Source organism: Hydra vulgaris, chromosome 06 (assembly GCF_038396675.1).
Source record: "Hydra vulgaris chromosome 06, alternate assembly HydraT2T_AEP".
NCBI classification, from domain to species: domain Eukaryota; kingdom Metazoa; phylum Cnidaria; class Hydrozoa; order Anthoathecata; family Hydridae; genus Hydra; species Hydra vulgaris.
In genome coordinates, this window is record NC_088925.1 from 21,564,018 (window position 1) to 21,587,865 (window position 23,848).

Here is a 23,848-nt window from a genome sequence, read left to right on the forward strand (position 1 = left end):
AGATATATATAGATATATAGATATATATATATAGATATATATAGATATATAGATTTTAGTATGACTAAAGTACAACCAAATGAAAAATCAAGTACAAATAATTATATATAAAAAAATTGTAGAAGGAACCCCTGAGTTGTGTGTACTCACAGAGCTCAGCTAATAGTTCATGCAGCATTTGTATATTTTTGATATCTATTTAAAAAAATAATTTATATTAGTTTATTTTAAAAAAAAATATTAAGCTGCCTACCATGCAGTTGTGTTATTAACCTTCTAGCACGCAGCATTGGGTAGTTAAGAACTAAAAGGTACATAAATTACTTAAAAAACAATATTAAACAACTAGTTTATGGTAAAACTAAAATTAAAAGAACATAAATAAATGAAATATAAATAAAAAATGATTAAATTATTTCATTTTTTTATATTTATAATAATTATTTATAATTATAATAAAAATGAGAAAATTGCCTAGTAGTTAACCACTAGGTTCAAGGAGAGGCGTAGAAAGAGTTTTTTGGTGTTCGAGATAACTTTCAGACATGGAGCAAACTCCAAACATTTATATGTTTATACTTATGTCAAATAATGAGGGTTTGCAAAAAATTGCGATGATTGGAGGCTGGGAACAAAATAACCCCAAAGTTTTCGCATCCCTTCTGCCCTAAACGTGAGAGCAACAAGTTGATGAAGTATATTTTGTACTCTTCTTAACTAGACTTATATTCATCGATAAATTTTAAGTTTTATAGTATTATCTATTAGCGTTTAAAAATGAATACCATATAAAATTTGCAGCCCCCTCAAATTGAGGGGGTTTAAACTTTATATGGTCATTATTTTTGAACGCTTCAATATTTTAAAATGAAATCTAAAATTTATCGATGAATATAAGTCTAGTTAATAATAGTACAAAAAATACTTCATCAACTTGTTGCTATCACGTTTTGGGCAGGGGGGCGAATATTTTAGGGCTTTTTTGTTCCCAGCCTCCAATCATCGCAATTTTTTGCAAACCCTCATTATTTGACATAAGTATAAACATATAAATGTTTGGAGTTTGTTCCATGACTGGAAGTTACCTATCTTTCTTAAAATTCTTTCTACGCCTCTGGATTCAAGGTTTAATACTAGTTTCTTGTTTGTTCTTTACTGATGGTAAATAAACTAACTTCTAATTAATTTAACTAAAATTTTTTAACTTATTTAATTAAATCGATATTTTTTTTTAAAAAAAGAAAGATCTATCAGAAACTTATTGTTAAGATTATATTTTGTTAAACATTACATAGTTTAGAAAATTACGTAAATATATAATATTGCGTTTTTTCCAAAAATTATTGTTATGTAAAACGGAAAATTATATTTATATTTGAGGCTGGTACATTTAAAAATATTTATATATATAAATAATGTAAAAGTTTGTAACAAAATTTTCTTCATTTGTAATCAACCAAACCCGTCGCCATCTTGGGAAGCCAAAACTGGCTTCAAAAAATTTGCCGTATACGCTATCCAGTTATATTTTGAGATCAGTGGGTTTTACCTTTAAAGTTTTGTTGTTGTTTTTGTGTAATAAAAACTTCCGCAACAACCCTTTTGACGTAAATAACTTTTGATTGGATAAAACCGAGATAGCACATTATAATTTTAATTAATAATCAGGATTAAGGAGATAGAACAAAATGCAATGTCAGGTATAGTAAGTTAATTTTTTTCTTTTTACTGATTTGTTTATAAAAAATAAATATTTTATCTATAAAAAGAAAACAAATTGACCTAACTCAATTTTTTTGATTTGTGGAGATAAAACAAAATAATTCTAACCTCGCGTATTGTGTATTGCTACCATACTTTTTATGGATTATTTTGCTGAGAATTTTTGCATGAAAATTTGGTTGACGTTGTCACATGGATTTGTAGTCGAAGTCCGCTTTTTTTATTATTAAAATAGTTTGCTTCATGCATTTTCTATGCACACGCCAAATCTCAACGAAAAATAATTATAAGCAATTAGTTTAATTAGTGTTGGACTTTAGGTACCTAATTTCGGTTTTTCTGTTGCTGTTTTTTTCGGTAAGCGAGATCCGGGTGGGGTTGAAACCCGGATAAGGGGGCGATTCAAAAAAAATCTTATTTTGAATTATTTTGATTTACATTATTAGATTTAATTTAATATGGATAAGATCAATAAAAATGTTTTCAAAAATGTTAACTGTTAGTATCAGTTGACAATTTTATTAAGACATCACATATAAATAAGTATATTACATACTTCATTAGTTTAACCTTAACAAAAAACTTTTTTTATAGTTGTAAATATTTATAAGAATGTAACATTTGACCACGAGGGTGTTAGACCATAACGAAAACTCCCACAATCGAAGATACACCTGTATATTTGAGAAATGGAAGCAAATTGTAACAACTTTTTGTGTATATAGATAAAAAATTTAATCTGAAAAACACTTTTTCATGTTGAAAACTTGTATTTTTTGTAGGATTTCGATAGTGTTTCGGAACTCCCAATGACCCACTAGATACACCCAATATCTATAGACTAATAAAAACTTGTAGCCTACATCTATCTTTTGATGCTAAGTTATAGGCATTTGGATAAGATTTAACTAAGTTGTAACAGTTTAAGTGGGTTAAAAAAAAAAAAGGACCAGTTTTTTCAACAAATCCATATATCTAAAATATGCTACTAAAAACGTCATAACTTTTTTTTGAATTGTTCGTTTTCGATAGTTTTTCACTTATAAAATACTGTATTGAAGGGCTTTCTAATGATATATAACATTCAAGTATATGCTCAACTGAAAAATTTCAGTCCACGTACCTACTTTATAACTGGACAAAATTATTCTTTTTTTATTTTGAATTTTTAAGTTAAATAATTTTTTTAAGGGCACTTGTTAGTCTTAGGAAAAGTTATTTCAAAATTTATTTTTTTTAAACATTTTTTCACAATTGTCAGACGTTTTTAATGTATTTTCGAGTCAAGTTTTTTTTAAAAACCGGTAAGTGTTAATCAGTGGCGTACGACTCGCAAGTTTTCTTGTAATTTAACGAACGGGGATTCTGGGATGTCTAGTACAGCCAGATTCAGAAACGTGAAGACGTTTTGACAGATTTGTAAAGAATAGTGCTTTTGTAAAGATGGTTTTAACTTATTTTTACAATAATGCTCCAATAAAATATAGCAGCAATATTTGTTTACTTAAAAATTGAATTATTTATTTAAAAAACGATGAAATATATATGTATAAAAATACCTTTTTATGGCATTTTTAATGTTTGTATTTTTGTTATATCTTAAATCATAAAAACAACATTCAATGTTATTTTTGTTGTTCAAAACATAAAAAAAAACACAATTATTAAAAATGCCATAAAGACTATATTTATTCTTATATATTCCAAATGTTTTCAAAATGTTACATTGTTATCTGTTTACAAACAATGTTATATTGTTTAACAAAGTAATCCTATTATTAATAGGTTTACTAAAAATATTAGTTATATGAACTTTAATTAAAATGAAACATCTGGTATAGTATGTAAACTTATCCTCTTTCTTATAATAATTTACAATATTTCTAGGGGTTATATATACCCTCTTTATTCAAGTAATATAAAAAACCGTTAAAAAAACAAACAAATAGTTATATGAACAAATTTTTTTTTAAACGTATGTACGTTTCAATTCTTAACTACCCTCTGCAGTATGCTAGAAGGTTTATAATATAACTGTATGGTACCGTCAACTGGGGTGACTATGAAGGCTTTTTAAACATTTATGCATCATATAACAATACTGTTAGTCTAACAGCTAATTTTTTTTTTTAACAGAACATTATACTATCTAGCTTCCAAAATTGGTTCTACGCCTGATAAACATTATAAAGTAAATACTTTAATTTTCTTATTTTATAAAAGCATATTCGTATTTTTAAAACGGGGTGAGAATGAACAGCCGATTCGGAGTTACTTTAAACACGACATAATGTTTTTATTTCTTAGATTATGGATAGACTAACATGTTGTATGGCTGGTGGCGGGGGGATAATGTTAAAGATTAAACAGATAACAGAAAGTGTATTTTAATATGTTGTTGAGTCTTCTATTTCAAATCAATTCATGTGAAAAAAATTACATACTAATTTTAAAATCTAGTTTTTTCAGTACATTACTATTTACAACAATATTTACAAAGCTGCCTTAAAAAAAACAGACCATCAACTATAACTATCCTCGAAGTTCTTACATGGCTCACACAGGCTGCATTTAAAGTCTATTTTTTCAATATCAAGGTTATAATATTGCATTTTTTCATAGAAAAGGCCACAACACTGGAGGTGATAAGGTTTGCTGCATTTGTCGCATTGAATCCATACGTCGTCGCTTAACTCCACCCATTTTTTATTACAGAGAGCACAGTACCAATCACTATCTTTGTTGTTTTGCTCTGTTGAACTTGATGGCATTGAATAATCTAAACAAAGAACTCTTTTTCCTGGTTCAACCTTTGGACAGCGTGTTTTTCGTATTGCAACTGGATTAGTACCTAAGCCTAGATTGTTTTTTAGAATCTCTAAAACGGATTCGTTAAGAACCATTACAGTGTCTTTACCAACAGAGTCTTTTCTTTTTCCAGTAAGTTGTTTTATCACCTCTGTTTTGTTGATAGGGTAGATTCCTGTTGCTCGAAATCCGGAAATTAAAGCTTCTTATTTCAAGGTGTTTACTAACTTGTTTAAAAGAGTAAGCATGTGTTCTTTTGGAATAGCCCCTTTAATACGACTTTCTATTCTCCACTTTGAAAGTACTGTCCTCCACGACTGCTTTAACCCTCTAAATACAGCAACATCTAATGGTTGGCAGAGATGGGTTGCATTAGGTGGCATTGTTACAAACTTGATGTCATGTTGAATCGTGGCTTCAATAACTTCTGGAGAAAAATGGGAACCCAGATTATCACATATCAGCAATGTTGTTCCGGTTTTTAAAATAGCAATAGGCAAGAATATCTCCATGAACCATCTGGTAAATGTTCCACCATCAAACCACCCATCAGCGGTGATATCGTATACGGTTCTAGGTGGTCCACCATGAGTCCAACCCTGGTAGAGATTTTTTGCTTTATAAACAACCAAAGGCGGCAAAAATTCTCCAACAGCGTTACCAGCAAACATTATACTAGTTGATTGCTTCGAATGTTCCTGTTTGTTTTCAACGCGGTGTCCATGTCCACGACAAACAATAACAGCTTTGGACCCTGGATTATCTGTTATATTGGTCTCGTCATAATTATATATGTTTTCTGGAGGTATATCCTTTAACTCTTGGTATAAGTTGTTGAAATAACGGTTAAGGGTTTCTTCATTGACTAAAGCCCTACTATGCTTTACATTGTCAGCAACCCTTTTCGTCAGACAATGCCTTTTCATGAAAGACTGAACCCAATCTACACCAGGCATATTATTTTTAATTATAAAGTCTGTTATTTTCTTTTTATCACAATAACATTTAACTAAAAGTCGAATGTCCAAAGAACCCTCTAATCTGTCATATAAGTAATTGTTTGAACAATTAAATTTTCTGTAGAACTGTCAAGCCTGGTTTGTCCACCATGCATTTTTGGAACTTGATTTCCAAGTTTTACGATTTTATGGAGAGTTCCTAGCGAAATGTTATAAGCTTTGGCTGCTTTCCTGATAGTAAACCCGTGGTTTTTCACTTTATTTACTGCTGCTTGTAAGTCTTTTTGAGTGTAATTTGTTTTGTAACCTCGGCTATTTTCCTTTCTTTTTTATTTTCGAGGCATAGTTCCTTAAATTAATAAAAAAAAAATCGAATTCTTGATGATGAAAAAAATGCTATTTTTAAATGAGCAAATAATCATTTACAGACAAACTACACTTTTGAATTCATTAGAACATTATGTACCTGAACTTGATGTGTAGCAACTTTTATAGCGTTTTGATACCTGCTTCTTTGGATATAGCTTGATAAGTCAACAAACTACCCGAACAATGTAACTCATGCTGTTGATATGCGATAAAGAAAAGCCGAAAAAGGAAAATAATTTGCGCAGCCTAAAATTAGGTTCACCCCGCTGTTCAAAGTCACTCCCGTTGACGGTAGACAGCAATCCGGGTTTTATTTAAACAAAAGAACATTTTTTTTAACTTTACTAAGATGAGGCTATATTCAAGTTTTGTAAATTTTTTATTATTTGGAGATTTTATTTAGTATCCCAAAATTATACAACTGCTGTATAAATTGTTTATTGAGCTCTGTTAGTATAAAACAACTCAAACGTTCCTTCTAGTGTTAATATGCTTTCTTTATTGTTTTTTATGTTTTTATAAATATATTTGTTATTTTTGTTTTCCTCATCTTAATTATGAAATAAAAATTGTTAAGCATATCAAAAACTTGTAATTTAGCACATTTCAAAAAAATGAATAAACATTTTTTAACTAAATATATTTTACCATTTATGAATAATACAAACAATTTTCATAGCATGAGCTATAAAAACTCTCAAGTCATGATTGTGAAAATTAATATAATAATAAATTTTTATATCAACAAAGTAATGTATCAAATATGATGCATGTTTTGATCGAAGATTATAAAGGAAAGTATAATTGCAGTTTTTCCTTAAAAACTGTAATGCTTCCTTGTAATTGCTTATAACTGTTTTATTAATATATAGATCTAAAATAAAAAAATATGCAAACATATATTTATATAATAATGTGTTTACATATGTTTATATGTGTGTGTGCATATGTAAATATAATACATATATATATATATATATATATATATTTATACATATATATATATATATATATATATATATATATATATATATATATATATATATATATATATATATATATATGTATATATATATATATATATATATATATATATATATGTATATAAATATATATATATATATATATTTATATATGTATATAAATATATATATGTGTATATAAATATATATATATATATATATAATAGCCTGCTGTCGGGGCTTTAGTACATACATCAACTGACTCCCAGAGTAGTGTTGCTACATTAACTGAGGGTTTGGCATATTTAATTAATGTAACAAAAATATGTAAATAATTTGTAACACAAATATGCTAAAGCAGATTATATATATATATATATATATATATATATATATATTATATATATATATATATATATATATATATATATATATATATATATATATATATATATATATATATATATATATATATATTTATATGTATATTAGGGTTGGGCATAAAACACAAAACTCATTTAAAAAAATACCATAATATTTTTTCTGGTTCCTTTTGATATTTGTATTAAAAAAGTATAATTTTTTTTTATGGGGACCCCTATGGTTGGTCCCAGCAGTCCGAAAAATTGAAATTTTATAACTTTTGAAAATAATAAGGGGGGCAGGGTCACTTTTAAAATTTTAAAGACATCTTAAGCGTTAATTTTGTAGCCTGATATATCTATTTTTAGATGTTTTATTGCAAAAGATGATGGAAATGGTCAGCTCTACCCATTTAAATACATGATGTCTACATTTGGGAGGTAGAAGGGAAGGGTTAAGTAAAAAAAATCGGAAATTTTTAAAATTTTTATCTTAGTGTAAATAAAAATAATGCAACAAGCAATAAAAAAGAATTGGAACAATACCTAATACACAGTTGCCAACTTTAAAACTGTATTGCAATATTACCATTACAGAGATCTTATGATAAGAGCTGATTTTCCAAACATTTGCTCAGTTAGTATAGCTTCATGTCCTCTTGGTGATTTCTTTACTGCACAATGTGCTGAAATAGGCGGTTGTCTCCAAAAATGTTTACCATGCGTTTTTTATGAGGTGAAGAAAATATGGCAAAAAGCAGGAATTCCTTTTATAAATACTGACAAGCATATCAGGTATTTATAAAATTAAAGTAATTTTAATTCTTAGTTTAATTCAATTTCAAATTTATGTTATATAAGTAGCAATTATACCGTCATACAATTTTATATATTTATAATAAATTACATTAATTTTAATGCATTCTTGTACATTTGTTTTAGAGACAAGATTGTTGACTTAGAAAAGTAGAGAAAAGATTTAAACAAACACAGGAACTGTTTAAGTACAAATTTAGTTTTAAAAAGAGAACAGTTTTCAAGAATGCTAGAGGAGGTATTTGATGTAAGTCAAAAGAATTGTGAAGGTATTGTTATAAAAGATAAAACTAAAGATATAAAACCTAGAAGAGAAGATGCAGATTTTCTTAACGACCAGAAAGGAGCGCGTGTTCAGAAAATGTTGAGTAAAGATAAAGTTTCACAAAAATTTGTAAAAAACAAAACAAAAAGTGAAATGAAATTAAAAAATCAAAGAACAAAAGAGTCCGTAAGAAAACAGAAAGAGTTAGTTACTGAGAAATATAAAAACACGACAAAAATTTTAAATACTTTAGATGATAACCAAAATGAAGCCTTCCAGAAAAATTAGAAAATCTAATGTTCCTCTTATTGTTCCAAAAAGATTGCTCCAACAGCATCACGATATGGAATAAGTTTGACTGCACTGAGTCCAACTCTTGCACTCAGTGCAGTCAAACTTTACAAGACTGGGAGCTATTTGACTATGTTGATTGTCTGTCCTTTGACACTACAGTTACAAATACTGGTCGGCTAAAAGGAGTCTGTACTCTAATTGAGCAGTGGAGAGGAAAAGCTTTAATTTGGATGGCTTGTCGTCATCACGTTTATGAATTACATATAAAGGTAAATATTAAAAAAATCATATAATATTTTTATATTTATTTGTATATTTAATTATTAATATTTCTTGATGAATTAAATGTTTTATTAATAAAATTAATTTAAATGATTTGAAATAAATATATTTTAGCACTTTTCAAATGTTCTTACTGGTGGTAAAACAAGTTGACCTAAGACTGAGTTATTTGATAGGCTGAAGGGTAATTGGAAATCGATTCTTGAAAAGAAGATAAATTATGATAACCTAAAGAGATTCGACTCAGAAAAAAAAATTGTACCTTTTTTGGAAAAGCAGGTTGGTTTAATTGTCCTATTTAGATTCATGTGTTTAATTATAAGTTTTAATAATAAAGTTTTTTGAAATTTAGACTTTTGAATCATTAACATTCCTTCAAAACTATCTAGATAATGATATATTTCCAAGAAATGTCTACCAGTATTTTATACAATTAGCAGTTCTTTGCTTACGTGGCAAAGTAAATAAATTTCAATTTAGATTTCCAATGGCTTCGCATTATGCCAGGTTTATGGCACAGGGAGTTTATTATTTAACATATCATCTTTTTCAGCCACAGCTCAGTAACTTATGTCCTAACATAATATCATTGCAACAGGGAGAACTGATCTATGAAATTGCTTCATTTACAGCACTATTTTATGTTACATGATTTATTAAAGCTCCTATCCCTGCCATAGCACCTTTTTTAGATCTAAAAGCTATTAATGAAATGATACAACATTCAGTTTTAAACTTGCAGAAGCCGTACTGAAATCACTTAAAAAGCACAATTGGTATTTAAATGAAAGATTTGTGGTTATGTGCCTTGCTGATAAAGGTTTACCTGTAGATCAGCTACAAAAACTAGCTCTTAAAATAGCTCAAACAGCCCGCCAGTTATAAGATGGGGAAACTAAATTCCAAAATTTTTACTGACAATGAAAAAAAAAATAACTAAAAATATTGAAGATTTTATTGGTCCTAAAAGCTGGTTTTTTATGATTTATTAAAAATGACATTACATGAGACAGAATGAGATGACATTACATGAGACAGAATAGCTTACAATCACTTCATCAAACTGGGAAAAATTTTCGGGTTATATTAGATTAAAAATTATGTCACTGGTCTTTTTATTGTAAATAATAGCGCAGAACGTGCTATTAAACTTAGTCAAGACTTCATTGAAACTTTCAGAAACGAAGAAGATATCCAAGCTAATTTATTAGTTGTTGCAGATCATCGGCTAAAATTTCAGACAACAGAAAAAAGTCTTGGTTGAAAACTTAAAAATAATCTTTCTTTAAAAAATAAATGCAAATGTAAAAATATTTTTTATTTAAAATACGTAGGAAAAAAAAAATATGCCTCCCCTACCTCTTAAATATAAACATCATGTATTTTAATGGGTAGGGCTGACCATTTCCATCATCTTTTGCAATAAAAAAAAACATGATCTAAAAATAGATACATCAGGCTACAAAAATAACCCTTAAGATATCTTTAAAATATTTGTGAGTGACCCTGCCCCCTTATTATTTACAAAAATTATAAATTTTCAAATTTTCGGACTGCTGGGACCAACCATAGGAGTACCCATAAAAAAAAAAAACTACATTTTTTTAATACACATATCAAAAGGAACCAGAAAAAATATTATGGTATTTTTTATAATGACTTTGGTGTTTTATGCCCCACCCTAATATATTTATATATGTATATATATATATATATATATATATATATATATATATATATATATATATATATATATATATATATATATATATATATATATATGTATATATATATGTATATATATATATATATATATATATATATATATATATATATATACATATATATATATATATATATATATATATATATATATATATATATATAAATATATATATATATATATATATATATATATATATATATATATATATATATATATATATAATATATATATATATATATATATATATATATATATATATATATATATATATATATATAAAATAGTAAAAAACACTTATCTAACTTTTTCAACAACTTGAAATTTCACCATTGCTGGATCATCAGGAAGAGTAAACTCTTCCTGATGATCCAACAATGGTGAAACTTCAAGTTGAAGAAAAAGTTAGATAAGTGTTTTTTACTAATTTATGATTACTCTGCTCTTTAAGAACATTGAGCACTCTATTTGTAAAATTCACTAACAAAATTTACACACACACACACACACATATATATATATATATATATATATATATATATATATATATATATATATATATATATATATATATATATATATATATATATACATAGATATATATATATATATATATATATATATATATATATATATATATATATATATATATATATATATATATATATATATATATATATATATATATATATATATATATATATATATATATTTAAACATCTTCACATCCAACAAGTCTGCAAGCAGCCACTAACTAAAGTTGGAAGTTAAAAGAATGAGAAAAGATGAAGATTGTAGAGCAAGATAACGATTGACGGACGACTTAAAAGATTGCAAATTATATGAATCAGGAAAGCAAGATGAAGGAGACGAATTCTAATGAACTAATGTTCGAGGAAAAATACTAGAGGAATAAGAGTTTTTAGAGCACTTAGGAACAGTCACAGAAGAAGGATGACACTTAATTGAATGACAAGTAACACGAGAATGAATTTTAGTAGATGGCACAAAAGACGCGAGCTCATTAGAGCAGTGCCCATTATAGATTTGTAGAAAAGAGAAAGAGAAGCAACATTACGACAATGTGATAATGGTTAGAGGTTGGCTGCAAGAGCAGGTCCGACTATGTTTACAATGCGTTTTTGCACCTTGTCTAAAAGAGAAAGGGCATCATTAGAAGATCCGCCCCAGATATGGCAAAAGTATTCCATACAAGGCCGGATTTGAGATTTATTGAGATAGAGAATAGAATCCGAAGTAAGAAAGTGACGAGCTCGATAAAGAGATGCAACCTCAGCAGATGCTAATTTCGCAACTGATTTGATATATGGTTTCCAAGAAAGATTGGAAGTAAGAGTTAATCCTAGAAGATGAAGAGTAGGTGACTCATTGAGTATATCACCGTTCATAAATAAAGGAAGATCTAAATTATTGCGATAACGATTGGCTAAAAAAAATTGAGTTTTATCTGAATTAAAGTTTTTCAAGCTCAAATGCCCCCTCCAAGCAATCAGAGGGTGTTGGTTTCTTATCACGAAAAGAATAAATGGTAGTATCATCAGCAAACAATGCCACCTTAGATGTGAGAATATCTGGAAGATCATTAATGTAAATTAAAAAGAGTATAGGGCCATGAATAGAACCTTGAGGAACCCCTAAAGTTACAGAATAAGAAGAAGAGTGTTGTCCATCGAGGACAACTTTTATGCTACAATTGGAAAGGAAGGATTCAATGATCTTAAAGATGTTGCCGGATACACCATAAGAAGAAAGCTTTTGGAGAAGACCAGCATGCCAAACTTTATCAAAAGCTTTTGAAATGTCAAGAGTGATGGCCTTAACCTCTCCACCTTCATCTAATGCACTATAAAACCTGTTGGTTATTACTGTTAGCAAGTCAGCTGTAGAACGAGAAGATCGAAATCCTTATTGATTGTCAGAAAGTTATTAGATTCAAGATGAGAAATTGAGTGTTTGTTAATTAAAGATTTAAAAACCTTGCTTATGATAGGAAGAAGACTTGTGGGACGGTAGTTAGACGAATCAGATCGCTCTCCAGATTTTTCGAAGATAGGGATAACAGATGCCGCTTTCCAGCAGGCTGGAAAGCAAGACTCTGATAAGCACTTGTTCTCCGCGCAGCGGCCTTGTACGTCAAGGTTCGTGTTTCGGAGTTATAGAGTTGAGAGAGGGTTATAACCACAATTAAGTAGCCTCCTCGTCTGTAGTGGCCTTCTGGGCCTTGGGGAGGTGAATTAACAAACAAAACAAAAAAAATGTGATTTTTACCTGTTAATAATACTAATCATTGTTAATGTATAAGTAGTACTTTTTATAAATTTATGTATTTTTAATTTAGATAGTTCAGAGGAACCGGCAAAAGGTTTCTAAGAACGCTACAAAGAAAGATCTTAAAATTATTTAGTTAAATATTATTTGTATTAATAATATTCGTTTATGATGTATTACAATATTATTTTTTGATGTTTGAAAAAAGTGATTTTTTGATGTTGAAAAGGTCAAACTTTTATTGCTCATGGTTTTCGAACGCTTAAAGACTTTTGTGCCAATTTTAAATTTTATCGATGAATATAGATTTAGTTGAGAATGGTAAAAACGTTTGGGGCAGTTGTAGCTAAAACTTTAGAGCTTTTTGTTTCCAGGATCCAATCATTGCAATTTTTGCAAAGCATCCTTATTTGACATAAGTATAAACATATATGTTTGGAGTTTGTTCTATGTCTGGAAGTTAACCTCAAACGTTAAAAAATAATGTATCTACACATGCGCCTGCATTCTTAAAATTATTTGCTATTCATTTTGTTGCTTTTAAAATAAATTTCTTCTTAAAATTGATGATTTATTTTGTAAAAAAATTTACTTAAAGATTTTACGACAAGCATATTTGTTTGTTTAACTCGCAGCAAATTTTTTGTTTGGTTAGGTAACAATTGTAATGGGAATAATATGCATAAAGTCATTTTTAAGTCAAATTTTACTTAATAAAATAAAAGTAAATTCATCTAAATAACCTTTCGCTTTAGCTAGAGACTCAATTTTTTTTTTGTTGGTATTTATAGAAAAAATGATGCCAAATGCAGTATTCCACATATCGAAAATCAATTTATGATATATTTTTGGGACACCCTAATGTGTATGTGATAAAAAACACTTGAATTATTTTTAAAGAGTAAAAGTTTTTTTACTCAAGACATATATATGATCTCAAAGATTCTTTTGAAACAAAAATATGGATATATTTTGTTTAAAATATTGCAATAACTTGCCCTCAAATATTACTTACTTTTTCGAATAATAAAAAGGAAAAACAGCTGCTAACATTTGTCAAATTTATCTACTCGGTTCAAATATTTTCTACTCAAAATTTATTTTAACAACAATTTTAAGGTGTTTAAACTACGATTAAAGAAAAAAAGTTTTTTGAAAAAATAAATTTTTAAAAACGAAATTTATCTCTTCCATCGTGCAAATAACCATATAAATATATCATATATGTAACCTATAGGTAATCGGAATCGCTAGGTAAAGAGCTGGAAAATGTTTAAACAACACAGCTTTTCAGCTAGCGATATTATTATAATATATATAAATATTAATACATTATATTATTGTAACTAACATAGCATAACGAAAAGTCTGCATCTGTTGGATAATCAGATCTATTGGATAATCTTTACTTCGTAGCTATCAGCAAGGTTATTTTAGAAAAATCTACTAAAATACTATTAAAAAAATAAAAAAAACCTTGGCTTTTTTCAGTTCTTCGTAGTTTAATCCATTAAATTTAAATTGCATTATTAATTTGTAATATAAGTTGCAAAAGAGATATGGATATTTGATTTTAGAAGCCATGTTAGCCAATGTTTGCAAAAAACTTCAAAAATTTTCAGCAATAGAAATTTTTGCAAACTTTTGTTATATCTGTTTCGTTAAGAAATTGTTGTTATCCGACAAACTATTTGGTTACTCTCGATTATTTTTTTTTGATATTATCATGAATTTTTTCAAGTTTTTTAATATATATATATATTTTTAATTCTTTCTATTTTTTCCCAATAAACTTTTGTATTCCTTGTAAATAGTTACTTATTTTAGGTGCCCCAAAGAGTCCTTTCGGTCTTATCATATAGAACCGCGTAAGGGTATTTAAAAGGAAGCTCACTTGCCCAGAAGTGGCGTTTTAACACGGATCTCTCGCTTCTGAGGCATGCGCACTAACCACTGCACTGCAGCTGCTAATTGATTGCCTATATATTTCAGATCAACATTTTGCGGCATTTATTGTTAATTATTTACAGTAATATGATCAAAGTATATTAAATTTTATGATTTAGGGTTTATTCTAGGTTGTTTGTTTTCACTGTTTTGTTGTAAGACAAATATGTCTCTTCAGGTTTTATGTACCTCTGTTTTGTATGTATAATATTTTATTTTGGTTTTACTGACTTGATTTTTTTGCTTAAAAAGAAAACATATTGAAATATAGAAAGTACTATACTGCTTTCGCAGCTAAAAACAAATTTAGAAGATATTCCCCTAAGAGAACGCAGTGATTAATCTAATTGTTCAGACGATGAGGAGAACTTTGAATTAGATAAACTGCAAGCTGAACAACTGTGTAAAAATGATTTATCCATTTAGCAAGTCGAAGTAGATGTTTCTGAATATAAGTAATCTGATTCTTTACATGATATCATTATCTTTGATACTGACAACAGTTCTTTGTATAAAAATGACGAAAAATGTAAAATAAATATGTAGAGAAAGTGGAGCAACATTGAAAAGAATGAATTTGTATCAAGTTTCATACGTCTTTTTTGTTTTGTTTATTTTTGATCTCATTAAAGTGTTTTTGTTTTGTTTGTTTTTCATTCAGAAAAAATTCATCTCATCAGTTTCTAAGTTGTGGAACGTACAAAAAGAAAGTACCCGCAACAAGACTTTATCAAAGATATATGCCTAAAGCGATGCGATTATCGTTCATCTAAAGATAAAATAGTAGCTTTTAAATATAAGGTTAGCAAACCTGTTCAAGTCATTTCAAACTATCATGAAACAGATAACAATAACAATAATAAAACATAGATAACAATGGAAAAAATAAGGTGTGAAGTCATTTTTCAAGAGTGACACTAGTAAAATTTTCTTATGTTTAAACGATAAAAAAAAAAACGGCTTCAAAGAGTTTTATTATTTTCATTGTGGTTTTTAGAAATTTTCAGTTTCTGTTTATTTCATTGTGATTTTTAAGACAGCCAAAACTAAAAAATAATTTTTTTTTTATGCAAATTCATTTTAAATTAAAAAAAAAATTAAACATTAAAAAAAAAAATTGTCACACCTTGAACCACAAAGGGTTAACCAATTTACTGCCTATAGGGAACCTTTAAAATTTGAATAGAATGTTGATTGATTTTTTTTTTGTTGTTGTAAATTTTGGTTTTAGAATTGTTAATTGTGAACCGAAAACAATGTACTGTTTAAAAAACAATCTAGGTTTTAAAAAAAATCATTCAACAAATTATGCAGTAACTCATTGATAATTCATTGTTTGCTGGCTACAACCATCGCAATGCTTTGCAAAGTACCCTTATTTGATAAGTATAAACATATAAATGTTTGGAGTTTGCTCCATGCCTGGAAGTTGTTGATCTCAAATTCCGAAAAATGATGCATCCGTAATTTATAAGAATTTATATCTATTATTAGTTAATACAATACTGCTCTTGTGAGTGAGTCCGTAGATGTTATTTAATTAAACGTTTTATATTTGTTAATCGTCGTGAACGTATCCTAGATTGTCTAAGACATTTTGACTTCTTGGTTTTCGCGTATAGTTAGTAATCTCAAAGTTTTCTTTTTTTCCAGCGCCAAATATCGCGCATGAGCACATGAAAGAAATAATCGAGAAAAAGACTTTTATCCAAACAAGAATAATTGACCATCCATGTTTGTTAGATTTAAATCTGTCTTTAAAACGTGTTTCTGCAAATAATACAGCTGAAAAACACATTGAAGCTAAAAAAAAATATTTACAAAATAATCATAAGCTCTTTTTATGATAAATTGAGCAAATAGTTTAAAATATATGGGTTTTAAAATAAACGGCAGTTTGACAAAGGAAACAAGTCGACAAAGTTTGACAAAGGAAACAAGTCGACAAAGTTTGAAAAAGGAAACAAGTCGTACTTTTGTAGTAAAGTATTATAAAAATTTATTGATAAATCTAACACCAAAAAATGTAAAACATAAATTTTGTTACATAAAATTACGAAGAATTAATTTATTTCCTTCTTCAAACTTGAATTTTTTCTTCTCAGTTGTCAAATAAAAAACAGTAAAAAACTATGTTTACAAAATTAAAAAAGATTACATGTTTGAAAATAGTTTACTCACCGTTAATAAAAGTAAAAGCAGAAAATAATATTGCTCCGCAGCTCCAAGAGTTAGGGTTTTTTCTGCGCACTAGCATGAACATCAATGATGCTATCGACAGTAACATAGAGGTGACTGATATTACCAAAGCAATAATCATTGAATCCAGTTCTACTTAAAAAAGTAAGAGAATAAAATAAAATACTAATATCAACATTCAATCACAAAGTAAATAATAAAAGATGATTAAGATTCGATAAAAGACGATTAAGATTCGGTAAAAAACAATTAAAATTATGGCACACAGATCTCTCATGTAAACTTGGTGGAAACAAAATTTAACGAGTTTTTTGTCAATACAGGTCCAAACTTAGCCAGCAAAATTAAACACACTCCGGCACATTTTTCGAACTATCTTTTGAAGTCTGATAAAAACTTTGCATTTAAAAAATTTACTTGTAAAGAACTAGATGATTCGATAAAAAAAAACTAAACACAAATAAAGCAACAGACTATGATTCTATTTCATTAAATTATTTATTAAAGAAGATTATTTATTAAAGAAGTTTTGTTAGATGTTTTCAACACAGGTCAAAACAGGTCCTTTTCCAGATAAACTAAAAGTTGCAATGATTACACCCATTTTTAAAGCAGGAGATGAATGTCTGGTAACTAATTAACGACTTATATAGGTGTTCCTGGTGGGCATGCGTCGTCCGCAGGACGTCTTACGCACGTTACATTTAAGTCAGTCCGTCCCGGTACGTATATGTAACGTCCTAAGGACGTCCTTTTATTTCTTTATTAGATAATATAAAAACCGGCGTCCCCAGGACGTCCGTTTTTAAGTTATTGTATTCGTCCCCAGGATTTACGAAACAACGGATTATACTTGAATGTGCAGTCCTTTTTTGTTTATGAAATTTTATTAACTTAACTCATAACTTCGTAACATCGTAAATTTATCATGTCGACAAAAAGTCAAAGAAAAATTGACTTAGAGAAAAAAGCGAGGTAACTTTCAATAATTCTTTCTTTTAAATAAAGTTAGTTTATATTTTAACTGCTACGTAAGGCTATTTGCAGCTGCTACATATATCAATATATAGAAATAATATTGATATCAGTATATTGCCAATATAGACTACATTTCTCTTATTCCAATAAGTTGTTCTTATGAATAAAATACTTTTAATAATAAGAACAACTTATATGTAGTCTAAGTGGAAATTAATTATTTATATTAGTTATTAATATAAATGTAAGTTTATTAATTATTAATAAGTTATTAATAACTAATAAACTTAGAATTCTAAGTAGACTGCATTAAGCTTACAGATTACAGTCCACGTAGAAAGAATATAAAGACAGCATATACCTATTCTTATTTAAAAATAAACTATACGTAGTCAACGTAATAATATTTTCTTTCTACCTGGTTAGCTTGCATCTTATTTTTATTTTGTTTTTGCTGATTCTCTTTGGTTGGCTTAGGCAAGTGCTATAATAATTCATATTAAACTCATTTTCACTTATTACCTCTACGCATTTGTCTAATAAATTTTAAAATTGCATATATATATCTTATGTGTTTTGCTATATTCTTAGGAAAAGGTACAGATGTTGGCGTAATCAAAGGAATTCTGTAGTTATGTTGTCTAATGAGATTGGATCAAAAAGTGATAACAGTGTGATAGAATCTTTTGTGAACCAGAATAATATTTTGTGTGATTCAAGTTACATATCTGAATCTGAAAGTTTTTCTTTGGAAAAAGTTAATAATACTGAATTAGAAAATGTTATTGATTTGTGTTCATATAATACATTTCCTCTTCAATATAATTTATCTGAGTCTGAAGGTGTTTCTTCACTAGCAAATAATGTTAATGATGTTGATTTTAAAAATGTTTGTGGTTTGTGTTCAGATTTAGTTTGTGAAAATAGCTCAAATAGTTCCATCCCAGACGGCACAACTCGTTTAAAAGTTACGCGTGGTTTCTGTTGCGTGTTTAAAACTCCCGAAAAAACTGAGAATAACACGTGTCAAGAATAGGGTTTTGATTCCGTGAAATTAACTACTATATTTTACCAAAAAACCAGTTTGGATATTAAGTTTTTAGTGATGGTTTTTCAGTTACAAAAATGGAGTATTAAATTATCAAAAGTTTTCGCAACGAATGTAAAACCATTACTAAAAGCACGCGATTTTTCAAATTTATTGCATTTTTATTATTCGGAAGGTTTTAGAGTGTGTAACAAGAACTTTCAGGAAAACATTTGTCAAGAAAATTTATATGTTAAATAAATTCAGTTTTTGTTAAGTATTAGCATGTATATATATATATATATATATATATATATATATATATATATATATATATATATATATATATACACACACACAAACACACACACATATATAAATATACACGTGTGTATATATATGTGTGTATATATATATATATATATATATATATACACATATATATACACATGTGTATCTATATACATACACACTTGTGTATCTATATAATTTATACAATGTATATTTTATATATGTATGTATAATACATATATAAAATATGTATGTGTTTATTTATGTATTCATATGTATATATGTATGTATGTATAAGTCTATATAATATGTATGTATGTATAAATATATATATGTATATATATATATATATATATATATATATATATATATATATATATATATATATATATATATATATACATACACATATATACATACATACATACATACACTTATAAATAAATGTATATGTTATGTATACGTAATATGTACTCATATACACACATATGTGTGTGTATTTCGGCGTATGTATATTTGTGTGTATTTGTATCTGTATATGTGTGTGTATTTCTGCGATGAATATATATATATATATATATATATATATATAATATATATATATATATATATATATATATATATATATATATGAAATACATTTTTTGTGTTAATAGTATTATTGTTTTTACTATTAGTATTGTTATTATTTATATATGTTTGAAAAATACTAGTGTTGTTCCTATATAAAGGTGTGTGTACTAAATGCTATAGGATATCCTATTAATGATAATTATTTAACAAAAATGAAAAGAACAAGTTCAGCATAGTGGAAAGAATATATGAAAAAATATCGATCAGTTTTAGCTGGAAATTTATTTCCTGTATGTTTAAATTTGTCTTCGAGCTACGAGGCTGCACCAATATACTACCTATGCTTCATCAAATAAACTTTCTCTACCAATATTGACAGCAAAATCTAGTAATACTTTGTTGCAAAATACTGTCCGTAAGTAACTTTACTTATCTGTAAATCAATTGTTTATATTTGAAAATTATTATGTAAATGTTAAATTAATTTTTAATTGTTTGAGAAGATACAAAAATGAGTCAGCAGTATTAAAAATACGGCATGAGCCGAAGCCAGCAAGAAAATTTCTTGCATAGTCTATCTGATTGCAGAAATGATATTTTTTTTGCTGATAAAAGTAAGGGTCTATTATCAAGCAGACTATGGCTAGTGATATGCATTAGCACATATTGAACTTTTTTTGTTTTGTTTGTGTGTATATATATATATATATATATATATATATATATATATATATATATATATATATATATATATATATAACATTTTAAAACCAGAATATGTGGGTTTTAATAAGCAACAAAACATAAATTGAAAAGATTCTACTATAAGTCTTCAACTTACTTATAATCTACTAAAAGAATCTTACTAATTCTACTTAAAGTCAACTACTAAGTTTTTCACATGTTCAACGAAAAAGACAATGAGAAAAAATATTTATCGTGGTACAACTGTTAATGAAAATACTTGTATTAAAACTCTAGTTATTTATCTTTAACTTCAAAAAATTTTAAATGACACTAATATTTCTGGTAAATTTTGATTTTGCAAATTTTATCTTTTAGGAGTTTTACCCTTATCACATAATCTAGATGAAGAAAATATATTATAGAAGACTTCAGAAACTTAATGAAGATAATAATATTAATGTTGATTAAGGTAGGTGACTATTAATGAACAGGGGGCATGTGTGCATTTGGTTTTTTTAAATATTATGTATAACTTATATTTATATTTATTACCTATATTTGAGTGTATATTAGTCTAATTTATCTTAAAACAGGATATTTGCACTTTAACAAGCAACAAAACCCAAATGAGATGGTTTCGAATCAACCTTTAAAGATTTCTATATTTATAAGCAAAAATCAATTAAGAGAGGATTTACATCCTGGTACAAATGCTAATGAAAATACTTGTGAATACTCGGGCTTCTGGGTCTTTCCAAAGTAATGACTTATTTGCATTTAATTTAAAAGTTTATAATATTTAAAAAGTACAATAGTATATTTGATGAATTATGTTTCTTAATGGGTTTCATAAATTCTTAAAGGGCGTCTCTTATTTAGGTTGAAGTTGGTGGCTCTAAAAAACAATTTGAAAAGAAGAATGAAGGGTCGATTCCATTTAAATGTACAGACACAAACAAGCGTGATTAATAAGGAAAAAATCAATTTTACTCTTCCATCGAATCATTACTCTGGTTTTTTCAAACAGCATTTTTTATAGTGCATTTATTTAGGTACAATACAAAACAATAGACTAAGATAATCATTTATTTTGTTATTTATTATAAAACTTGTTTTTTTTTTTAAACAGATTAAGGCGAATCATCAAAAACCATTACCAATACAGATCGACCAAAAAATCAGACAAACGAAACTTCTCCCATGGATGATGCCATGTTTTAGCGTAAAATGATTGTGTCACACCATTACATAAAAAGAAATTTGGGCTACTGCAATAGTTTTTAGATAAAGATTTGAATGAAATTAAATTTGAACAGGTTACCTCAATTGAGGAATTAGTAAAGTTCGAGACCCGATTTTAAAGAAAAATTAAAAAGAACATTTGATGCTACTGGAATTGTTTGTAAAAATGCGTAAGCGTATTGTTATACGATTTTAGATTTTATAATGACGGAAGAGACGATCAATCGAAATTAAATATTATGTATGGTAACCATGTGCTAAACGTCTTTTATTAGCTTATTTTTAATGATTTGGTTTTTTATTTCTTTGTTTATTTTTTCTTTGTAGTATTATTGTAAAATAATTTACCTTAAAAAACAAAAATAAAGCAACAAAATTGTCGTAAATATAATGTAGTATATATAAAAAAGGTTTAAACGGTTTAAACGTGTCTAACAAAACCTACGTATTTTTGGTTTATCATTAAACCGTGCTGAACAGCTGTTAGTTCAGGCATAAATTTGGAAAACTTATGCCTGAACTAACTTATGGCATTGAATAAAGTTTCCGTTTGGAAACTTTATCAAATGCCATAAGTCCGTTTTAGACTATAGAAAACACGAATTTAAAACCTTATAAAACACGAGTTTAAAACCTCAAAAACACGTATTTAAAACATAAAAAAACTCGTGTTAGAAACCATGGAAAACACGTGTAAAACTCCAGTTAAACTTCCCGTGAAATCCACGTGTTTTTGGTTTTACGCCTGGATCGTAACAAACACGTGTTTATACGGGTTTTAATTCCGAGATTAAAACCAGATGTGCCGTCTGGGATGTTAGCTGATGAATATCAATTTGACAAAAAACTTTGGGGAGATATAAAATCTTTAGCTTTAAAACAAGACAATGTATAAACGGTTTTATCCAAATTTTTGTTGAAAAAGGTTGTTCCTTACCAAAAGATTCCCGTACCTTATTAGGAACAAAACAATAAAATATGATTCAATTGCAAAATAATGATGGAAAATATATTTATTTTGGCATAAAAAGCAAATTAGTGAGGGTTTTAACTCTTCATAATCATAATTCAAAAAAAATTAATCTGGAAATAAATATTGATGGTATACCATTATGGAAGTGAAGCTCCTATCAACTTTGGCCGACTTTGGTCCGATTTGGGGTTTTTAATCCTTTTGTTGTTGGGATTTTTGGTGGTAACAAAAAACCAAATGTTAAAATTCTTCTATTTAATTTCATAAAAGAGTTAAAAGAACTAGTTGCTAAACCAGTCCAAATAAATGGCAATAACTATGAGATATCTATATTTTGTTTTACATGCGATGCACCTGCTAGATCTATGTTAAAAAGTATTGTACAACACACAGGGTATTTTTCATGTGAGAGATGTACCATAAAAGGTTCGAGTAAAGATCACCGAATTGTGTTTAATGACCAAGGCGTAATGTACAGCAAAATGTTTTGTCTAATTGTTTAGTTGCTTTGAATGGCACATTGCCTACTGATTTTGTTCGTCAACCAAGGTCTCTTTCAGAATTGGACAGATGGAAAGCGACTGAGTTAAGAAGTTTTCTTCATTACACTGGCATAGTTGTTTTGAAAGGTATTCTCAGCAAAGAATGTTATAAGCATTTTTTAAGTTTATCTCTGGCCATTAGAATGCTATGTGAAAACAGTGTCAAGTGTCTTGAAGATTTGTCTTCAGCTCAAGAATTAATTTATTATTTTGTAAATAATGCAAAGCAACATTATGGTAATACTTTTGTTGTGTATAATGTACATTTTTTATTACACATCACTGATGATGTAGAGCATTTTAGCTCTAACCTGCATGATGTTTCTGCATTCAAGTTTGAAAATTATTTACAAAAGTTGAAGCGTCTTGTACGTGGTAAGCATAACCCAGTTTCCCAGATTGCAAATAGACTTAGTGAGCTCAATGATGTACCTTGTTTAAAAGAGGATTTTGTATCAAAGATCAATGTAGGAATTAAGGACTCCTGCTTTTTGGTTAACAATGGTGGTTAACAAAAGTATTACCATAATGTTGCTTT

At 27.7% G+C, this 23,848-nt stretch overlaps 1 protein-coding gene and 1 long non-coding RNA gene across 4 annotated transcripts in view; one reads left to right on the forward strand and one right to left on the reverse strand.

Annotated features, from left to right (window-relative positions):
• Nucleotides 1-21,800, forward strand: part of LOC136081723 (uncharacterized) — a 56,271-nt gene extending 34,471 nt beyond the window's left edge. Inside the window, exons 1-5 of one of the 3 annotated variants that reach the window (XR_010639056.1) lie at nucleotides 19,934-20,281; nucleotides 20,929-21,022; nucleotides 21,147-21,312; nucleotides 21,433-21,605; nucleotides 21,683-21,800. This is a non-coding gene — a long non-coding RNA (uncharacterized LOC136081723). Of the gene's footprint in view, nucleotides 1-19,931; nucleotides 20,282-20,928; nucleotides 21,313-21,432; nucleotides 21,606-21,682 lie in introns of those variants that run through there. The other 2 variants (XR_010639054.1, XR_010639055.1) reach the window with 2 other exon arrangements.
• Nucleotides 16,263-23,848, reverse strand: part of LOC124814586 (uncharacterized) — a 29,317-nt gene continuing 21,731 nt past the window's right edge. Inside the window, exons 2-3 of the mRNA XM_065799552.1 lie at nucleotides 16,980-17,129; nucleotides 16,263-16,601 (exon numbers count right to left, since the gene is read on the reverse strand). Of these exons, the coding sequence (XP_065655624.1) occupies nucleotides 16,357-16,601; nucleotides 16,980-17,129 (395 nt within the window). The 3' untranslated portion in view covers nucleotides 16,263-16,356. The remainder of the gene's footprint in view (nucleotides 16,602-16,979; nucleotides 17,130-23,848) is intronic.